Below are 21,150 nucleotides of genomic sequence, written 5' to 3' on the forward strand. Positions count from 1 at the left end.
TCTGCCCGGATAGGTTATTCGTCTGCTATATTAATTATATGGTTTTTAATGGGTTTAGTGGGGGTTAGGGTTAAGCCGGTTAACGTCTAACCGGGCTTTTTGCATATATGGTCACAAGTAGTTACCGTTATACCAAAAAATAGCCCGGTTAATGTCTAACCGGGCTATTTTTATGAGGGATAATATTAGGAGAAGCGGCTAGAGAAGAAAAGAGCGGGAAAAGAGAAGGAAAGGAAAGAAGGAGAGGCAAAGGGCGGGCGAGAAGGGCTTTATATACTTCTTGAAGCTGGACTAGTATCCCCATATAATATCTCTTGCTCAAAAAACAAGACTAAAAAAAATAGATCTACTTATTACCAAATGCTATAGAAGCATTTATTAAGAAGCAAATCAGGAGCCTAACTAGGAATCGAACCTAGGCTATAGAGTTTACTAACTCTATATACTACTATTATACTATCGGGCCTTTTAGTAACTACTATTCAATTGCAGTTAGTTCTTGCTTAGCCTATACTGGGTAATAGAGTTTTGCAAAGTAATTCCTTGTTTTAATATATAAGACCCAGCCCTATAAGCAGGTATTATAGCTATACTATAGCTATAGACAGTAAATACTATTATAGCTAACTAGGTACTTAGTTATCTGGTACTTGTCTTTAGGCCGGGGCTTGTACTCTCTTAGCTCGGCCACACCCCTCAAGTTATAGCTATTAAGAAGCTTTGCAGTTGCCTTGAGCTCGTCTCCCAAGAGTTAGTATGGCTGCGCTTGCAGGTGCCGCTCTTGACTATATGCCTCTAGGATAATATAGGACTTGCAGGCATAATAGATAGTAACTCTATAAGCTAGATTATATAATAATATAACGAGAATACACTTCGAGACAAGGGAATACTTATTAAAAGGTAGTAGGAGAAGTGCCTCTTTACCGAAATCCCTTTTACCAGAAAGTGTATTAGTTAGTAGTATATATACTAATTAGTATACGGGCATTCTTACCTTTTACCGAAAAAGGGGCCCCGTATAAGGGGTAGGCCTTGAAATACTAGCGAATTACTAATATTTCTCTACTAAGTTATTAGATTTTATCTAGATACTTAATTTACTACTATATCTAGTATAAGAGATCTAGAGCTACCGAAATCACTACCAAATCAGTATTAAATAGGGTAAGGGTAGCTATATATTCTATAAATATCTGAGATAATATATAGTATTCTATATCTCCTAGTATTATAAACTCCTAGTCTAGTATATACTAGTATTTCCTTAATAATTCGGGAAGGGCCTTATTATTACTATTAGAAGACTTGTAATTAAAAATATCCCGTTTCTTATTATACTTATAACTATTCTCTTTTCTAAAGTCTACCTTAAATTATTACTATTTATAATATTACTCTATTATAAAAATATTAGTTTAGGATATAAAATGCTTTAATAGCTAATTATAGGCAGGCCAATATTATAAGAAGAAGTTAATTATAGTTAGTAATAAGAAATTAATACTAAGGACTATATCTTGTCTTATTTATAATTAGGCCAGGTAATAGTAATAAACCCGTATCTAAAAAGATATATAATTACTATTATACTAAATGAACTTAGTTATAATTAGATAAGGAAATAGCCAGTAAGTTACTATAAAGTATTTACTAATTAGTATATAAAACTTTTACTATTTAATCCTACTAATATAATATTCCATAATCTAATAAATACAAAAGCTTAGGATACGAAATACCCGATCTTTCTAGCCTTTATAGTCTATTTCCCTAAAGCCCTATATATATTCTAGGAGATCTTAAATATATTTGGTCTTAGTTCGTTATATATCTATTATTAAGATAAACTATTCCTAATTATTAATAAAATACTCCTGAAAAGATATCTAATAAAATATAATTTTTTCTCTATTTATTTTCTTTTTAAACTCTAGTTTAACTATATCCTTAATAATAAAGAATATATTTATCTAATAAGTTTATATAATTATAATAAGAAGATATAACTAGATATATTATAAGTATTAAGGGTTATTTTTATAAAGCTCTAGTTAGTAATCTACTACCTTAATATATATTAGGCCTTTTTTAGATATAATAACCTCTTTCTAATTCTTATAATATTTGTTCCGGATTATATTACTAGTATATATAATTTTATTAGAGAATTAGTTATAAAAAGCTAAGTAATCCCAATTAATTCGGTTAAGGTACTAACTATATCTATAAGTAGAAATGCCTTCTTAGATACCTATTCCGAGAAAAGCCTTTCCTGAATATTAAAATATTATTTTCTAGAGATATTAAAATAATTTTGGACTTATAAAAACTAGTCTTATATTAAAAGTAAAAGGCAGTACTATAAGAAATATAATTAAAATTTTGTATTACTTATAAGGTATATTAAATACTGGATTTATAATAGATATCTATTTAAAGGCTACTAAATATTTAAGAATATTTAGAAAAGTAAAGTTAATTTAATATTTAGTTAGTAACTTCCAAAAAGATTAGTAATTAGTAATAGTTAGCTAGTAATTCAAGCCCTAATTACTAGCTTCTTTTAAGTAAGCTTTTAACTTATTAATAAAAGTAAAAGAAAGATAATACTCTTTATAGATACTAAAGAAATAATATATAATAAATATAAGTATATAGAATAGGCGAAAATGCCCTATAAAGTAGATATTTTATATCCTTTTAAGGGTCTTTATAGTATCTTTATTATATATCCGAATTATCTTATTAATATTTGGATCCCGGGCTAGTTCCTCTAAGAACTTACTAGTTAAAGGCTTGTAATTTACTATATTATATACTTCCTTAAAGCTATTATATACCTATAAGTATATCTAGCCTTAGTAATACTTATAGTAATATCGGGAAATTACTAGTATTATATTAGTAATATCTCGAAATATAGTAGTTATATAAAAGATAGGCTTTATAGACTTTCTATACTCGCCTAAGTTAGTCTATTTAGTAAAGGCCTTGAGATAATAGATATAAAGAAAATATATAGTTAGGATATATCTATTAGTATTAAATAGCTATTTAAGTAATATAAATTAGGTTAAGATAGTTTCTTTTACTAAATTAGTATAGATTTGGGACTAATCCAGTTTCGAAAAGTTAAGAACTAGGAATAGTATAGAAATAAAAGCATTCTATATCTCTAATAAAATATTAGCTTTAAAGTTGAGTTTAGTATTCTTATTTAAAAAGTAAATACAAGTATTATAATATAGCTTATTACTATAAAAGGGAAGTTACTAAATAATATTATACTAAATTACTTATAGTATATAACTTTAAACTATATAATAAAGAAGTATTACCTTAGCTTAAATATTATTATTATATATAGAACTAATATTCTCTTATTAGTATATTTCGGCTTTAAGTTTAGTATACTCCTAATTAAAAGAAATATACTAGTAACTTATTAGTAAAATATTACGGAATATGGCTAGTAAAAGAATCTTATTAAACTAATATTAGAGAATAGAAAATAGAATACTACTACTATATTTAGGAAATATAGTTTTCTTTATAGAGTCCTATATAAAAGGAAAGAAAATATAAATACAAATATTCTTATAACTAATTATATAACTAAAGTAATAGTAAGATACCTTATAAAAGGCTATTTTCTAGACCTTAGACCGGTTAGGATTTATTATAAAGTCAGTAATATTTATATATAAATATATAGAAATAGAAATATTTTATTAAAAATAAGAATATAAATTAACTTAAATTCCTTATTAGGTAAAAAAAAGGCAATTAGTATACCTATAAAAGCTATTAATATTATATTATTTTAAACCTTTATAATAGTTTATCTAAAAGCAAAATATATATAAATATAGGTAATAGTCTGAAATATTAGCTACTGGTTTAGTATTATTTTTATTATAATTCATTTGTAATATATTAAAGTTAAGCTTATAAAGAATACTATTATCTAAATTATTATTATTATTATCTATAACCTGGCTATTAGGTAAATAGTTATTATTATTATTTATAATAAGACCGGTAAATATAGCTTACTAGTTAATATTTCTAACTATTATATATTCTTACTAGTTTATTATTTACTCTAGATATAATAGTTTACTATTTTATTTATTAAGACTATAATTCAAAAGGAAATTATAGTATTATAGAAGTATAATATATTATTTAGTAAAATAAAAGAAATCTTATCTATTATTAGACTCGGTATATTACTTATTTATATATCCTTAGAAATCAAATAAATAACGAGCTAGCTTCGAAATATAGTTAATTAGTAGCCTATTAGGTCTAGTAATTTCGGCTTATAATTAAGCTTCTAATTTTGTCTTATCCTTACTATTACCCTTACCCTTATTCTTAGTCTTAGTATCCTTATTATTAATAATTTGGTTGTTTTCGGTATTATTATTATTCTTATTAATACTATTATTATTATCTAAATAAGGTATATTAGGGGTCTTTTTAGAAATAAAGTCGGGATTATTACTATTATTATTATTACTGCCCGGAAGTAGTTAGTTTAGGAAATATCCGAGACTAGGCTAGTTACTATTTATAAAAAAGGAAATATTTACTTATAATTTACTATATAGCTCTTGGCTATTAGGCTCTATTTTACTATTATATTCTAGGGAACTATTATCGAAATTATTAATACTATAATTACTATTATCTGGGATTATACTATATAGTAAGAGATTATAACTCGGTAAGGGATTCCTATTCCGGTTTTATAAATTTAAAGGTTCCAGATTAGTACCCTAGTAAATAGTTAGTATTTAGAGAATGAATTATTAATTCCCTTAAGGTTAACTAATAGGTTCTAATTCCTTATTATTTATATATTATAAATATCTAATCCTATAGGCCTTATTAAATTCGTAGCTTATTTATATAGTAGGCTCTATAGAATATATATATATCTGTTTCTTATTTCTCGGTTATAAGTATCTAGGAGATTTGTATTTATAGTAGATTTATAAGAATATGGTTATTAATTCGGTAGTAATTAGCTAGAAAGCTATTATATTTTCGGAAGGGTTATAAGATAAGATAGTACTTATAATACTTGGGCTCAAGTAGGGAGTCTTTTGGGTCTTACTAGAGATCTCTTAGGTCTCTCTATAATATTTACTATTAGGTAATTATTATTTAATATTTCGTTCTCGGATTCTTATAGATAAGCAGGTAGTAATTTCTTATTTAGTTAGTAATAACTTAGTACTTTGCCTTTAAATTCTAGTAGATTTGCGAATAGTAGGCTCTTATATTATATAAGGCAGGTCTATATTCTATAATAAAAGTCTTATAAAATCAGGTATAGATCTTTAATATCTGGTTAATAATTCTTATATATTTCGAGATCGAATTAATAGTATTTAGAAGCCAAATAGCTCTATATTTAAAGTACTTATAGTATTTAAATATTCTTAGATATAGTAAGAAGGCAATATATATAAAGAGTCAGGCTACTATATAATTAGAGTTAAAGAGGTCAATATATCTAAGGAAAGAGGTTATAAAGAAAGAGGAAGTTATTAAGGAGGAGGTTATTAAAGAGAAGGTTATTAAAAAGAAGATTACTAAATAGTATTTAAAGAAGCTAGGAAAAGGTATATATTAGTTATTAAATCTATAGTAAATAGAAAAAGCTTAAGGAAATATAAGTAAGCAAATAATAACCTATTAAATTGGGATCTGGAACTTATTAATATTTTTCCTACTAGTATACTTATCTAGTTATATTACTTTTATATCTTATTTCTTTTTTTTCTTCTTTACTTTTCTTTAGGTAAGATATTCTTAGAGAATTAGATTTAGAAATAAAAGATTAAAATCTAGTAATAATTTATTAAGGGTTCGGGAATAAAAGGCTATTAAAGAATTAGCTTATTCAGAAGTAATATCTAAAAAAATTATTATTAATTATACTAAGAGTAAAAGGGGTTTAGATTTAGGAAACGCCTCTAGTCTTAACCTCTAAGCAAGTTCTAAACTCTTAATAATAAATTTATTATATATATTATAATATATTAAATCCTAAAATATATACTTTCTATTATAATATATATAATTAATTTAGTACTTAATTTATAGCCTTTTAGGGCCTTAAACTAATATAAAGAAAGTTATTAATAATATAATATTAGTTTTATTAAGATATATATATTATATATATTATACTTTTTTGGCTCTTAATATATATATTCTTACTATAAAATTGCAATTAATCTGCTATATAACTAATATATAATATATAGCTATAACCTTTTAAAAACCTAGTAATATATAATTATTTTAGTACCTAACTTATAGCTATTTGCCTATTATTTATTAAGTTATTACTAATATTATATATATTACGCTTTTTCGGCTCTTAATATATATACTCTTATTATGAAATCGTAATTAATCTGCTATATAACTAATATATAATATATAACTATAACCTTTTAAAAATCTGGTAATATATAATTATTTCGGTATCTAACTTATAGCTATTTGCCCGTTATTTATCGAGTTATTACTAATATTATATATATTATACTTTTTCGGCTCTTAATATATATACTCTTACTATAAAATCATAATTAATCTGCTATATAACTAATATGTAATATATAGCTATAACCTTTTAAAAACCTAGTAATATATAATTATTTCGGTATCTAACTTATAGCTATTTATCCGTTATTTATCAAGTTATTACCAATATTATATATATTATGCTTTTTCGGCTCTTAATATATATACTTTTACTATAAAATCATAATTAATCTGCTATATAACTAATATATAATATATAGCTATAACCTTTTAAAAATCTAGTAATATATAATTATTTCAGTACCTAACTTATAGCTATTCGCCCGTTATTTAATATCGAGTTATTAACTATATGATTTTGGTAAGGAAGCTTCTTGCTAATATATGTTTTTCAAAACCGCCTTGCTTACGTATCCGCTTTTCAGATATTTGACTATAACCTTTTAAAAACCTGGTAATATGCGATTATTTCGGTATCTAATTTATAGCTATTCGCCCGTTATTTAATATCGAGTTATTAACTATATGATTTTGGTAAGGGAGCTTCTTACTAATATGTGTTTTTCAAAACCGCCTCGCTTATATACCCGCTTTTCAGGCATTTAACTTTAGAGGTTTTTTTTTTCGGGTTAGCCTTTTTTCTAGGAAATAGTTTAGATAATAGTTTGGGTAATTTGGGTATTTAGAGAATACTTATAAGTTAGTAAGTTAGGTTTTCTGGTTTAGAGGGTATTAGTAGTATTAGAAAATATCCTAATTATTACTACTAGTAAGCCTTGTTTTAGAAATAGTAAAAGTGAAATTTAAAGACTTCTTTATATTTCTTATACTATTATTAGTAATATAAATAAGTATTAGTAGTAATTAAATTAGTACTAGTAATACTATTATATATTAATTATTTATATATTTATATAATTTAATTCTTATATTTCAAGTATATATTTCTTAATATAGACTCGGCTAGTACTATATAATTATACCTATAGCTAAAGTATAATACTTACTAAATATAATATTTAATATAATATATAGTATATATACTAGTAGTAGTAGTAATTATAGTAGTTTACTATATTCTAATATATTTATAATACCGAAATTAGGTACTTTTTAACCCCTGCAAAAATTTAAAAGTTCTTTATTATATAGTAATAGAAATAGTAGTAGTACAGACTACTTTACTTATATTAGCCCATATAAAAAAACTCTATTACTATATAATAGAGTACTGAATAGTATTAGGGGTAATAAGGGGAATTACCGACTTTTACCCAAGATCCGATATAGTATATACCCTCGAACTTGATACCTGATACAGGGTACTTTGAAACCACATTTTGGAGATTAGCATTATTACTTCAGTTTCTCTCCCGCCTCAATTTCTCTTTTGCCTTCAGGTTCTTCTTTTCCTACAACTCCAGAACCAACCTCTCTCTCTTCTCCTCCCCTCTCTCCTCCCTCCTCTCCTCTCTTCTCCTTGCGACCCCACTCCTTAAGGAGACGATCCACGCTTTGAGTGGCTCTCTCTGCTTCGAGGCACGACCGATAGTCTTGGGATCGTACCGCCATAGCCAGAACCCTTGTATATTGAAGTAATTCCTTCAGTTGATCCTGTTCCAACACATCCCGTGACGACATAAGATGTATCTCATCCGTAACCTCTGCTATTCTATCCATAATGCCCTTAATCCTGAGCCAAGAGTTGTCAGACTTTTTATTGTCTTCCCACAGCTTCGATAGAAAAGGAAACCCGTAAAAGCTATAGCAGAATACAACACTTAGCAGAAAACAAATAAAAACGCTGCGACTATCTGTTCTACTAGAAATAGGGTCAAGATCATGCTTCCAAACAAATCCAAAATATATGCCGATCCCGGCCAAGAACGCACCTACAGCAAAGTTGATCATCATCGAAGGTGACGACATTAAGATGGCTGCTGCTACAGATGATTGTAGCTTCAGATTTTCCTCTCTGCCTTCTCGTCTCCTCACCCCTATAGTTGCAGCATCATCAAAGCGAACGTCATCTAACCCATGGCGAATAAAATCTAAATCCTGTTGCAGCAGCCACACCGGTCTCTTGTCGAAGTCGGAACGGTTGCTCCAAAACTCCAAAACCTCGCGTCGGACCGTGCTGTCTAGGAGTGTGATTGAGGTTGACGGCGTGGAACCACGCCACCATTCTTTTACCAGTTGTGGAGTTCTAATGTTTCCCAATGTCCTTTGCAGCAGCGAAGCGTAGAAAACGGCTAAACAGCCCGAGACAAGACTTAAGAGAAAGGCTGCCCGGGCGGTCCAGTGCGCTTGACTAAGATTCGGGAGGCTGAACGAGGTGAGAGCGACTTGTGCAAGGATGGTACCCTAATAAAGCAAGAGCTTATAAGCAAAGGAGACGTCACGAAGTGGCAGAGCGCTCACGGCAATAGCCGACATGTTGCATTCTGAAATGAATGTCTTCCTCCATTTTTCTACCTCGTCTTCGGTTGCCCATATTATATGGTCCTCCATGCGGTCCAGCTGATTGTATGCTGGTCTTAAGAAGAGGAACAACGCAAAGCCTCGAGAGTATCCATGAGTTTCGAGAAGTTTCGTCTGCGTTGCATTGCTTAATGTTGAAAAGGTCGAGAAGATGAAATTAACTAATCGCGTAGCGACTTCCATTGACGAACTGTGGGGCGAAGATTGAAGAGCGTTGATGTTGGCTATTAGACTGAGTGATGATTATATAAGATATTGGAATAGTTCAGATTGGGGGCTGCTTTAAACGATCGAACAGCGGAAGCTCTTTTCCGAAGACGAAGGGGAGCATGGAGCGGAAATAGTTGGGATTGGGCCACGTATGCAAGCAATCCTACAGATGGCACTCATTAAGGATGGAGCGGAAATAGTTGGGATTGGACCACGTATGCAAGCAATCCTACAGATGGCACTCATTAAGGATGGAGCGGAAATAGTTGGGATTGGACCACGTATGTAGGCAATCCTACAGATGGCAGTCATTAATCATCAGTATTCTGGTATTCGAGAATTATCGTAGCTATTCGAAGAATACACCGCAGTAGCACCGTTATAACCCTGTGTTGCAAGCTACCAAGCTGGTTTCTCCAAAAGCTTCAGTCGACGCTCAGGAACGTTAATTACAAGGCTTATTTTGAAGTCCAAAAAGACACAAGATTAGATGTAGCATCTGCGAATTCGGAGCGTGTGCCGGAACAGCCGAAAAAAAGTGGCGTTACAGCAAGACGGCACACGAAAGCCCTCACGGCCGCCACATAGTCGTGTTTCGGTTTGACTAGAAGGAACCACCAAGGTGTGGCTATTGTATCCTGCCTGAATATCCTATTCCGGAGGTACTCCATGGCCGCACCGGTGCTAAGAAATGTGGTGTTAAATCCCGCACCCTTGTTGCTGACCACGGCTGTCATTGGATGCGGGACCTAGCGAGATGAAATGGGCTCGATTGAGCCAACCAGCGGGCCAGAAACCCTCCCCTAGTCATTTTGCACAAAAAACCAGACCTATCTGGGTTAGAGAGAGAGCGAGAGCGCGCTCAGACTGCGAACAAAGCTAGGGTAGTTGGACGAAGCTGACGGAGGGAAGACCATTTCAAAAGTTCTCCGCATTGGAGTGCTGAATTGCTATCTACTAGTCCAATCAGTTCTAACGAGTAAGGTTGGAAGGATCGAAAATGAATGCAGGGTCCAACTTTATATCAGCCCCGCCTAGCTGGCGCGGCCGTCCTCTAATAAACCTCACTGATGAACAGAAAACCGAACGACGACGGATACAATGGGCTGAGCGCTATCAACGTGTCAAAAGGAGAAGGAGGCTATTCGCAAGGACTCGAACCAACGCACCCTACGGCATAGTCCTTCACATAGCAACACGCCTCTTACTACTAACCAACCCCTCGACTCCGGTTCATAAGTACCCGACATCCCTGCAAAGTGAAAATCCCGTAGTATAAGTAGAACTTTGATATAATTATAAATATCTTAATATTATATAGTAGTATTTTATTTTGTACTTATTATAATTTAATTTAGAGTAAATAAAAATAAAATAAGTTATTTTATAAATTCTTTTTCTAAAAATTATAACTTCTTTTATATAATAGCTAAATATATACGAAGTTTTTTTTTAGAAAGCACTTAATTAGCTCTATAATATTAATTAGACCAAATTTGTATTAGACCCAATTCCTAGTAATATTAAGCCTATTCCGTAAGGTACTTAGTCAGAATTTGGAATAGGGTCGAGAATCGGGTCGAAATACTTAAGCAAAGCGCTAAAATCCGCTTGATTAATTGGCTAAAATCGCTCGCTTAATTGGAATCCGGTGCCGATTCTGGATTGCAGTTTTCTGGGATGGTGTCCGTAGATAGTACATTGGAAGATGATTGTATTTATATTCGTATGGGAGAGATATATTTGGGCTGGTATACTGGCCGCAATATTAAAGAAACACACATAGCAAGGAACGGAACAGGAGGAACAGTATAACTACCGTGCCATTTATTGGGCCCGTAGGGCGTAAGTTATATGGTCACAACTCTGTATATAGTGCGTCTGCATAGCGCTTCTGGCAGCTAAAGACTATGGAACACAAAAAAAAAATTTCCCCATATTTTTTTGGTTTTTTATTTATTTTCCAGTTTCAGTTTGCAAAACGCCCTATCTCATAACATTTTCCAAACACCTTCTATATCGAACCCGTTCTTAGTCACACGCAACTCCGCCACGGCCAGATCTTCAAATACAATGTCAAAAACTAATTAATCTTCTCATCGGCCTCCTGGGCGAGTACTTTGACGTACTCGGATCGCTTTTGGCCCTTTTTTGAACCAGCTGCATGAATGAAGTAAAAAGGTGTTGTGGTTCTCACAACCTGATACGCGAAATCGGCAAGGGTTACACCTGTTGTACCAAATAAGGTCTCCGCGGGATTACTAGTGCAAACTGATGTGTCTGGGGGATTTGAAAATAAAGCAGCGCAGTATCTGCCAAAGGGACTATTACAAGTCAGTGAAAAAGAAGTCTTAAGCCATCGCACCGATATCAAGGGAGCCGAGTATTAACTTACGCGCCTGTGAACGTTATCTCGAACCAATGTTCCAAGGGAACATTGCTAGCTCTATAACCGTTCCTTATGGAAGCCCCTTGACCTGTTCTTCATGTGAGCATATTTTCGAGCTCTCATGGATGTAAGAAAGCTGTTAACATACTTGATTGTTCAGTTCTTGTTGCTGGGAATACGTAAGCATGTTCACCTCCTTGCTGTGTACTCGCCCAAGGAAATTCCTCTGCGCTGACAGTATTGGAGTTTATTTGGGAGGTGTGACGATCTACCAGGTTTTGGGCCTGGAATGGTACGGTGCCTGCGCCCGAAAGCTGGTAATTCGTCCCCCTTCCATTGGCCGTTGGGTTTCTTTGGCTATAATTTCTCTAATTAGTGTCACCATCACAAGCATCAGTCTCCTGGGACTGTACTCACTAGATCCGATTAGTGCCGAGCAAGCAGAGCATCGCATAACAATTTTCTTCGGCTATGTTTGGCCAGCCTGCAATGTTAAAAGTCGCTTGAATTGGATCATTTTCATTTTCACCAACACGCTTCACGAGTACTGTTTCGTTGAAACCGACGTCGTTTTCGCTGATGGGCTCAGGAACTGGAGCTGCAAGTGTTGTAGAGCACAAAAGCGAGAACAGGCAAAGCCTGCTAACAATAGTTTTGAGGGCCATGCTAACAATTTAGGCTTTCGTGTCTGTAGATGGGCTTTAAGATACCAATGACACAGATGATGAAGAGGGTGAATAAGGAGAAGTAGTAGAAGGTGAAGAAGAAGGAGATGATGATGATGATGATGATGAGCTTTGAGGCGTCTTAGCTGTCTGCTCTTGGTCGTCTGCTCGGCGTTCACAGCAGGTATTTATCATTTTAAAGTTGTCCAGGCTTTCTTTACAAAGTTCGCTCCTCTCTCTTTCTGTCCAAAGTTTCTTAAAATATCTCAGAATGGTCTATTGTTGTTGCGGCGATGAGAATCCTATGACCGGTGGTTACATCGGCTACCAGACTCAAATCCGGCTGTCCACGTCGGCATGTTTCATCTATGAATAGTTTCATTTACTTGCTTCAGTTGGTGAAATTGCTATAGTTAGGGAGGCAGATCCTGATTGTTGGTATTCAGCGAAAGGGGTGGTTGTAAGCTGTGCAATGTGACTACCCCTGGTATTTCAGGCTGTGTGAAACTGTGCCATGCGGCCCATGAAAGAAAACAGAGCGGTGGCTAATTGGCCTGCATGCATAACCACCCGGCCGTGTTGTTAATCTGCTAAGCATGTCAGTCTGCGCCCGTCCTTGTTGGTACAGGGGTAATAAATGGCTATGAGAATTCCGATGAGAACTCGAATCAACAATCTAGAAAATGATAACTTAGCTGGTACGCGGCGAAAGGAAGATTTCTGTAGGATTCCTGTAGAATCCCAACTGCATCTAGAATCCAAAACGCAATTAAAATATCTCGACGGTGACTTCGCCCTTTGCGCAGTAAGACCTGGACAGAAAAGAAAACAGTTCTAAAAAAAAAACATCCTAACAGCAGTGCCATCATGAGGAATCTGAAGGCAAGAAAGCAGCGGCAAGCTCGACACATGATGATCCAAGAGACAAATCCAAGATTATAAAAGATCAGAGATGACCCGTCTAAGAGAGCTCGTTCACATCATCAAAACACATTATCACAACACAACCTCACACCACAACCTCACACCACAACCTCAAAGCATATTATCAAAACACAACATCAATACCTAACCAGTTATCTACTTGTTCATCTAGTCCATTCAAGAAAACTAAAGCGCTACACAACCTAAATCTCAAAATGCAATTCACCACGATCGCCCTCGTCCTCGCTTGCGCCACCGGCCTGCTAGCTTCTCCTTTGAGAGAACGGAACTCCACCGAGATCCTCACTTTCAACGAGTACGTCGAACTCTACCGTGAGCCATCCTCAAACGGAGTGGATTCCCTAGTCTATTATGGCCCGGCAAGTGGCACTAAGACGCTTCGCTCGGAAGCAAACCCGGTCGAAGAGCGCGCTTCTTGCTCAGCCACCACAGCGCCCACATGCTTTACGTCGCATTCGGCACGTAACGACATCTGCGATCAGCTCGTGACTGAGCTCTTCAACGACTCACAGATTACGGTCGGTCAGTCGCCCCGCCAGATCTGCTACGAGGGGGCCGCGGCCGAGTCCAACGAGTACTGCTGCGTCTCATGGCATAACGTGGTGCCTAGCCTTATCAAGGGCGACTTGGCTAATTATGCCAATACCATCTTACAACAATGCACCAGTAACGGCATTTCGGGCAAGATCTATAACGTTCTGGTTCACCAGACTTGTACCAGCGTTTGCCTGTCAAACCGCGGCACTGGCTGCTAGATGAGTAGGAGTTGAAACTCGTCGAAGAGGGAAGACGGCCTAAGAGGAGAGACGGTTCGAATGGGATAGGTCGCTGGTGGGTGCGCTGGTTCTTGGAGCATTGGAGTTGCGCATTGTAAATTTGTCATTTATTTTGTTGGCTTGGTTTCTTAAAACGCATGGGTCGTGTACATTCAGCAGACTTAGAAGAGTAGAGTAGTCATTCAATTTGCATTTTCCATTTGCTTGTGTGGGTACTTTATTGTGAGAGGGTACTCGGGTAAAGTACTAATTTTACAGATTATTACTATATCGAACAGAATATATTAATAATAATTCTTCTACCTATAAACTTATGCTATGAGGTGTTTTATCTAAGACAGAGCAAATAGGAAAAACTGAGACCCAGTAGAAAACTAATAAACCTTTATTTATAAAACAAGTATTCTCTTATTATATACTCTTAAGTAAACTATTCAGAGCCTAGACATTTCCTTACACCTTTACTACTTCTTACTATAAAAAGTAGAGTAGATTAGTACTTGCTTCTTCTACTCTCCTTTTCTATATTTACCTCTATAGTATTTGCTTTGCTTTCTAGTACTCTAGTAGCCTTTAGAGGCTATTCTGCTTCTTAAGCTATAGAACTACTACTAAAGGATAGTAGTCTAGAATAACCTTCTAGTAATATAGCTTAGAGACAGACTAAAGTATCTAGTCTAGCTCTTTTCTAGTTTTTATTTAGACTAGATATATATTTAATTATATCTTATACTTATTCTTTTTAAGTAATCTATTTATATAATTAGAAAAGACTATCTAATATAGTATAGCAAGCTATACTTTATTAAAATTGCTTTGTTTTAATAGTTTAGAAGTTTCAGTTATATAATAAAGACTAGGGCCTTTTATATATAACTTATAGGAATTATATAAAAAAGCTAGCTTTTCTATAATTCTAGATAATAATCTCTTTTTTATATTTAATTAATTAAGCTTTTATATATTATATATTATTTATACTTTATTATTTATATCTTTATTTCTATTATTTTATTATTAAGTTATATTTTATATTCTAATATATTTTATATAGGTTTTTATTTTATTATAGTTTTTCTCTTATATATTTTATAATAAGTAATATAGGAAAAATTAAAGCTTTATAATTAAGATAATACTTTAATAAAGTTCTAAGAAATTTCTATAAAGCAGATTATTAGCTTAGTAAGTTTAGAGAAAAAAAGAACTATTATAATATCTTAAATCTAAAGCTAAAATATTAAAAATATATAAGTATTAATTTTAGTATTTTATATTAATTTCCGATATATCTAATAACTTGAATATAAATTAGCTCTAAAATATAGTTATTAATATAATATATAAAAATAGTAAAAATAGAAACTAATTATAAAAAGAAAAGAAATAGAAGAAATTAAATAGGAAATATTATACTAAAATAGTATAAGTTAGACCTTAATTAGAAATAAAGTTATATTATTAATTTATATATTATTTTTAGTTATAGTAAAAGCCGAAATAGAAATAACTTTAATTTTAATAGAAAAGCTTGCTTTTAAAATCAAAGAAAATATCTAAAATAGAAAATGCTTTTAATTTTAAATAAAATAATAAATAGAAATCAGAAAGAATTAAAAGAAAATAAGAAATAAGAAATTATATAAATAAATTAAAGAAGCCTCTAGAAAAAGAAAAGATTACTAAATAAAAATAATAAGAAGAATTTAGAGAAAATAAAGAAAATAGTAGAATTTAAAAAATTGTTTTTATTATTATTATTTTTATTATATTTATTAATAATACTATTAAATATATCTAGTTTAGTAAAATTAAATAAAAGTATTATAGATATTAAACTAATAGAATAGAAAGAAGAATATAAGTAATAGAAATAAAACTAGAAAAGCTATTATTTTATTACTACTAATATTAAAATTTGAATCCAGATTATATTTATTATTATTAACTAGCTTTTTTCAAATTCTGATTTCTTTACTAAAAGATATATTTAAATAGAAAATTAGCTTTTTAGAAATCTTATTAGTAGAAGTTTTAGATATAGAAACTTTATAATTAGTTATAAAAGAAATTATTAGAATTAATATAGCTGAAAATAAATATATATTAGTATTAGATTTAAATCTATTATTTATAAAAGCTCTAGAAATATTATAGTTTTAGGAAAGTAATATTTTTATATTTTTGAAATAGTATACAAATATATATAAAAACTATTATATTTCTTTTATTTATAAGAATTAAATTAAAACTATATTAGGATATTATATTAATAATCTAGAAAATTACTAGAAAATAAAGTTCTTTAAAGCTTTATTAAAGAAATTCTAAAAGTATAACTAGGAAATATTTAAAATTAACTATAACGTTCTTAATTAAATTATTATATAAGTCTAAAATAGAAAGATTTCTTTTAAGTCTTATATTAATATATTTAATAGAATATTAAAAAGTTATTAAAAAGTTATTAAAAAGAAAAAAAAATTATTTAATACTAGAAATTTATAAAAGAATTATCTATTTTAGTAAAAGAATATATTCTTAAAAATATAAACTTTAAGCTTATAAATATTTCTATTTATAAATATAGTAAAATATATAAAAAAGTAATAATATTCTATTAGTATAAAAAAAAGAAATACTATTTTAATATTATTAATAATTCAAAAATTATTATAATTCCTAAATACCCGGTATCTAAGATATTTTATTAGATATTAAATACTTTTTAGATATATATAATATAACTGCTTTATTAGAGAAATATATTTGAAATATACTAGAGATATTTAAAAAACTAGTTCTTTTGAGACTAGTATACTATAGGATATATATACTTCTTTATAGCCTTTTATATTCTAGTTTTCTTTTTCTTAGCTTTAAATCATTTTTATAAAAGACCTTTTATCTTATTTTCCAAGCCCTAAATACTATATTTATAATAGTCTTTAAAGCTTACTTAGGGTTAAATCAATAGTAGTTTCAAGTATATTAAACGAAAAGTCAGTTTTGCTAATTTTGGTATTTATAAATAGGATATATTAGATACTTTTTGTTCTTATGGGATTAATGCCTGACATTTATAAGCCTTTATAATAAGTCCGTGGTATTAGCGAAATTTTTAGGCTATTGAATACTGAAGTCAATAACCTTATTTAGTATTTATTAAATAACAACAAAGTATATTAGTTTCAAATTAGGTCAAGTGCGAGAAAAAAAAGCTCTACTATGTTTTAAAAGCTTCCTAAAACTCTTGCAATAAATATAAAAATTCAAAACCATTTTACAGTACTTGTTATTAAGCAAATAGCCCTGGAATATAGACTTATAGCAGTAGGTTTTATTAATTCGGTCGTGTCTAAACTAGCGCTGAGTTTCTTGGCGCTCAGGAAGTTACTTGGTACTCGGCTTTGAAGAACTATGCCATGATTATGGGAAACTTTCTATTCCAGAATAATAATTATTCCTGAATCTGTTCACTTTACTGAGAATTCGAACTCGATTGCTATTAACCAAGATGTATAATATTATTATTTCCTAAATTTAGAAAGCTCTCTATAATAAGAGTCAACCAGCCTATGACTATGCTTTGCTGTGACTGCTTTTTAATGTTTGAATGGGCTTTAGGAAATCCACACGATATTCTTTAGAGGCTACTGGCTAGTAACACAAAAGTCGAATGCTTTCACAATAAATTGATACACGCATTCGCTAATGTGCATAACTTTTCGCCCCGAATTCCAATGTAATGTACTGTTCAGGTAGAAAAATATAATTAGGAATGTTGGAGAAGCCACAATTAGAAACACGGCGGTTGGTAGCAAGGATTTGAGTCAATGTAGCAGTACGGCTGAAGGATCACATGTTTTGCGCGGCTATGGCATCGTAGATTACCATCTTGTTTCAGACAGGGTTCTCGTGCTTATCTTTATTGGTATGTATGAGCTCGCGCAGCGTACATACCGGTATTAGAACAGGCTGAGCAAACATGGATTGGGATCCTTGAAGGCCGCATCCTACGGGATCCATATCCAGTCGAATGTCGTATTACATTGAGGTGAATTAATCATTTTGACGTCATCTGATCACACCCCGTAGAACTACCTCAAATACTTAAATTATGGGCTTCGCGTATTATTTCACAATTCTATTTCGCCTGTTTTCGATAGCCTGAACATTCTCGAACAAATTGACGACCAACTTTTCCTTCTTAAGCAACCCCGCACTTCGAATCTTCCAACTTCACAACGCAGATTCTAAACCATTTATAGAGTCGCAAGGTCGCATTCTCATTATGCCCCGCGTCTTGCTATTCTGCACTGCTGAGGAAGCCAAGCCCGTAAGTCGAATCTATTTGCAGGCAAGTGCGCAGAGCTGATCGAAGATTCTAGTTCGTTCGTAGGGTCTTGGGGAATCAAACCCCAGAGGACAAGATCTTCTATCTCGTTGAATCGCGCGCCGGCCCGAGTGATGGCCAGGGATTCAAGACGGAGCTAAATGATGATGAGACCTTTGAGACCGATTTCATTGGCGCCTCCGAGCAGGACTGTCAGCAATGGGCGGTAGAGAAGCAAAGCCAGCACAACATCATCGAACAAGATATCATCGCTATTGCGGATGTGCGCAGCGTCACTGATAGCACCCTCTTGATGCAACACTATGTCCACAAAGAAGCTGACGGAGAGGAGCCCCTCCAATTCGGTAGATACGGTGTTCTTCCACGGGAGCGTGACACCTGGCACGACTTTAGAATCGATCCCAGTGGAGCCGACAATGTCCTTGCCGCCTTGGAATATGTTACATTTGAGGTCTCCTACCCAGTCTACTTTGGACACAAAGAGGAGCTTACGGATGAGCATGGCGTTTTCGATGTCGCTAGGGCTCAGCGTCTTATGGAGGATGAAGATCCTAGTATTTTTGAGTTTTGATAGAAGATAAAACTTCTGGGAATCGAATCCTGGGACAATTTGATGACTTCTTCGAATATCGGATAACATTGATTTTCATGTATTTATCGAAAGAAAGGCCTAAAGGAACTTCTTTTTAGTACGCAAAGCAAGAAATTATATCGAGTGGACACAAACCCCGCACTGATGACCCCAAGGAGCCTAGCTCTTGGTATCTGTTCTTGTCTAGCGGACGCCTAGCAAACACCTTGTCTTGCCTACATAGAGATCTTGAAGACTCCCTGAGTTTCAATATTTCCAGTTCTTCTAATAACACCTCTTCAACCGCTGATCCCTTGCGGATATTAACATTTCGCTGACGATCTACAACCTCATATCCACTGGCACACGTTATTGTCGTTGCTAATGCAAACAGTCTTCCTATTTGTGGCTCTGGGTAAGAAACCCACCATGGCTCTACCATCCTTGGAGAGTCCATCCAACCGCTTGCTAGGCCATGACGACGTAAAGGCGAGGCCTAGCGAGTCGATTTGACCTTCTCCGTCTCCATGGCATGTAGGAGGCACAAGAAGCAGTAGCATCCTCGGGCCTTCTTTGTGCTCACCTCACTTCACCCGACTTAACATTTCGTTCCGAGGGCGAAGTCTTTTATTCTACATTCTCAAATATCCTTATCGACTTGTGGCGTAGACAACGGTAATAGTACTAGTTTGAGAACAATTAAGGTCACATCTGTTGAGGGGAAATGATAGGAAGTTACTCGACATTAATACCGCGTCATTTATCTTCATCCTCAAAAACCCCAACCTACTCGACGGAGAAAACTCCAACTCGCAACAATGCCTCACATCAACTTTCTCCCAATTGAGACGATCTCGAAGCTCGCATCCCTCTCCAGCCTCATCCTCGTCATCGTCTTGGTCTGCTACTTTTTCATCTGCTACTATGTCTTCCAACCACTCATTCCTCGAATCTACGGCTCACGTTATACCTCAATGGCCATCTCCAACCAGCGTTCCTTTCTGTCACCTTCGGCACTAGCACCTTCCATTCAGCATTGGTTCATGGCCACAACCCGATGAGTCCTAATACTGTCATCATTGGTGATATCCTCGTTGTAGCCGCGCACATGCTTGTAGGCATGTATGCCTTTGAGTTGTTTTATAGGGATCGGATCAGTCCTGTGTCAGTGTTACATCATATTGGGACGATTATTATTGCTGAAACCTCAATTGCTCTCTCGCTGGGGAAGATTCAGGAGAGTGATGCTGGGATTGAGTTTATGCTTTGTACAGCCTGGGATATGTGATCTCTTCCATTCTATTCTCCCTCCTTCTCCATACAAACCATCTCTCCAGCTTTGATACCAATCAACGTTGAATTTAAAGCAAGAAACCAGAACTTGAAACTAACTCTCAGCCATAGACGCATTCGACATCGTCGCCGAATTCCTCCCCCGCCTAGCCCTCATCCTCTACCGCCTACACCCTACCTCACCCCACTTCCTTAGCAAACTCTTCAGAATAACAGCATGCACCGAACTCGACGGGACAATCTCCGAAACCGCCGTAACAATGTGGCTCTTTGGCTCGTTATGGCATCGCTGGACCCTCCCGTTTAAGATCGTTACGCCGCTGCTGCATATACTGTTTGCTGCGGCGCAGTTGCGGGGTTCGTATGTGTTTTGGCGGTTGTGGCAGAGGGAGAAGGCTAAGGTGGCCGGTTTGGATGCTGCGGATGTTGAGATGGGTAGAGAGGGGCATGGGGGGGGAGGAGAGTCCACCAGGGACTGCGACGGAGAAGACGGTTAGTGTGCAAAACTCTGAGAGGAAGCTTGCTGAGGAGGCGGAGAAAAGAGTGCTTTAAGGACAGAAAGTCAAAGGATGGGTATAAGATCACTGTTATATCAGATGTTGTGAGTGCTATTAAAGACTTTAAGGCAGGGCATGAAAAAGGACATGTAAAAGGAACGAGCATGGAAGGTGTTTCCACGGAGTACGATTAGATGAATTGGCATCCTGCATTTGTTTGGAGTTTCTGTATGATATAGCATTGTCGACGAACATACGCTTTGGAAGTTCCGATACCCACTTTTTGTCAGGATTCATGCGCAGCTCCATGATTGTTTTAAGGTTGTCGAGCCAAACATCCATCGGCCGCGTATACCTTCCCTCTGCCATGTAGTCGTGTGTTACGAACATGGC

The 21,150-nt window shown here is 33.7% G+C and overlaps 5 protein-coding genes across 5 annotated transcripts; 3 read left to right on the forward strand and 2 right to left on the reverse strand.

Annotated features, from left to right (window-relative positions):
• Window positions 1-8,328: 8,328 nt before the first annotated feature.
• K444DRAFT_558904 (uncharacterized protein) lies at window positions 8,329-9,132 on the reverse strand (the record flags this gene model as incomplete). Its single annotated transcript, XM_024876850.1, has 3 exons — window positions 8,995-9,132; window positions 8,648-8,937; window positions 8,329-8,548 (listed from the first exon to the last, which is right to left on the reverse strand). Coding segments are annotated over exons 1-3 (600 nt in total), but the record flags the coding sequence as incomplete, so codon positions are not given.
• A 2,070-nt stretch (window positions 9,133-11,202) lies between these two features.
• Window positions 11,203-12,372, reverse strand: K444DRAFT_558905 (uncharacterized protein). Its single transcript, XM_024876851.1, has 4 exons — window positions 12,071-12,372; window positions 11,802-12,010; window positions 11,660-11,741; window positions 11,203-11,588 (listed from the first exon to the last, which is right to left on the reverse strand). Exons 1-4 carry the CDS (start codon window positions 12,316-12,318, stop codon window positions 11,348-11,350), a joined length of 780 nt encoding a protein of 259 aa, XP_024737973.1. The 5' UTR covers window positions 12,319-12,372; the 3' UTR covers window positions 11,203-11,347.
• Window positions 12,373-13,316: 944 nt separating this feature from the next.
• On the forward strand, window positions 13,317-14,214 carry K444DRAFT_611352 (uncharacterized protein). Its single transcript, XM_024879924.1, has one exon. It carries the CDS (start codon window positions 13,458-13,460, stop codon window positions 14,016-14,018), a length of 561 nt encoding a protein of 186 aa, XP_024737974.1. The 5' UTR covers window positions 13,317-13,457; the 3' UTR covers window positions 14,019-14,214.
• A 3,983-nt stretch (window positions 14,215-18,197) lies between these two features.
• On the forward strand, window positions 18,198-19,143 carry K444DRAFT_586988 (uncharacterized protein). The gene is made up of 2 exons (XM_024878005.1): window positions 18,198-18,378; window positions 18,431-19,143. Exons 1-2 carry the CDS (start codon window positions 18,334-18,336, stop codon window positions 18,965-18,967), a joined length of 582 nt encoding a protein of 193 aa, XP_024737975.1. The 5' UTR covers window positions 18,198-18,333; the 3' UTR covers window positions 18,968-19,143.
• A 642-nt stretch (window positions 19,144-19,785) lies between these two features.
• On the forward strand, window positions 19,786-20,910 carry K444DRAFT_719080 (uncharacterized protein; the record flags this gene model as incomplete). Its single annotated transcript, XM_024888445.1, has 4 exons — window positions 19,786-19,930; window positions 19,960-20,235; window positions 20,372-20,752; window positions 20,867-20,910. The coding sequence occupies 4 exons, from the start codon at window positions 19,786-19,788 to the stop codon at window positions 20,908-20,910; spliced, it is 846 nt and encodes a 281-aa protein (XP_024737976.1).
• Between the last annotated feature and the right edge of the window lie 240 nt (window positions 20,911-21,150).

Source organism: Hyaloscypha bicolor (genome assembly GCF_002865645.1).
Source record: "Hyaloscypha bicolor E unplaced genomic scaffold K444scaffold_56, whole genome shotgun sequence".
Taxonomy (NCBI): Eukaryota; Fungi; Ascomycota; class Leotiomycetes; order Helotiales; family Hyaloscyphaceae; genus Hyaloscypha; species Hyaloscypha bicolor.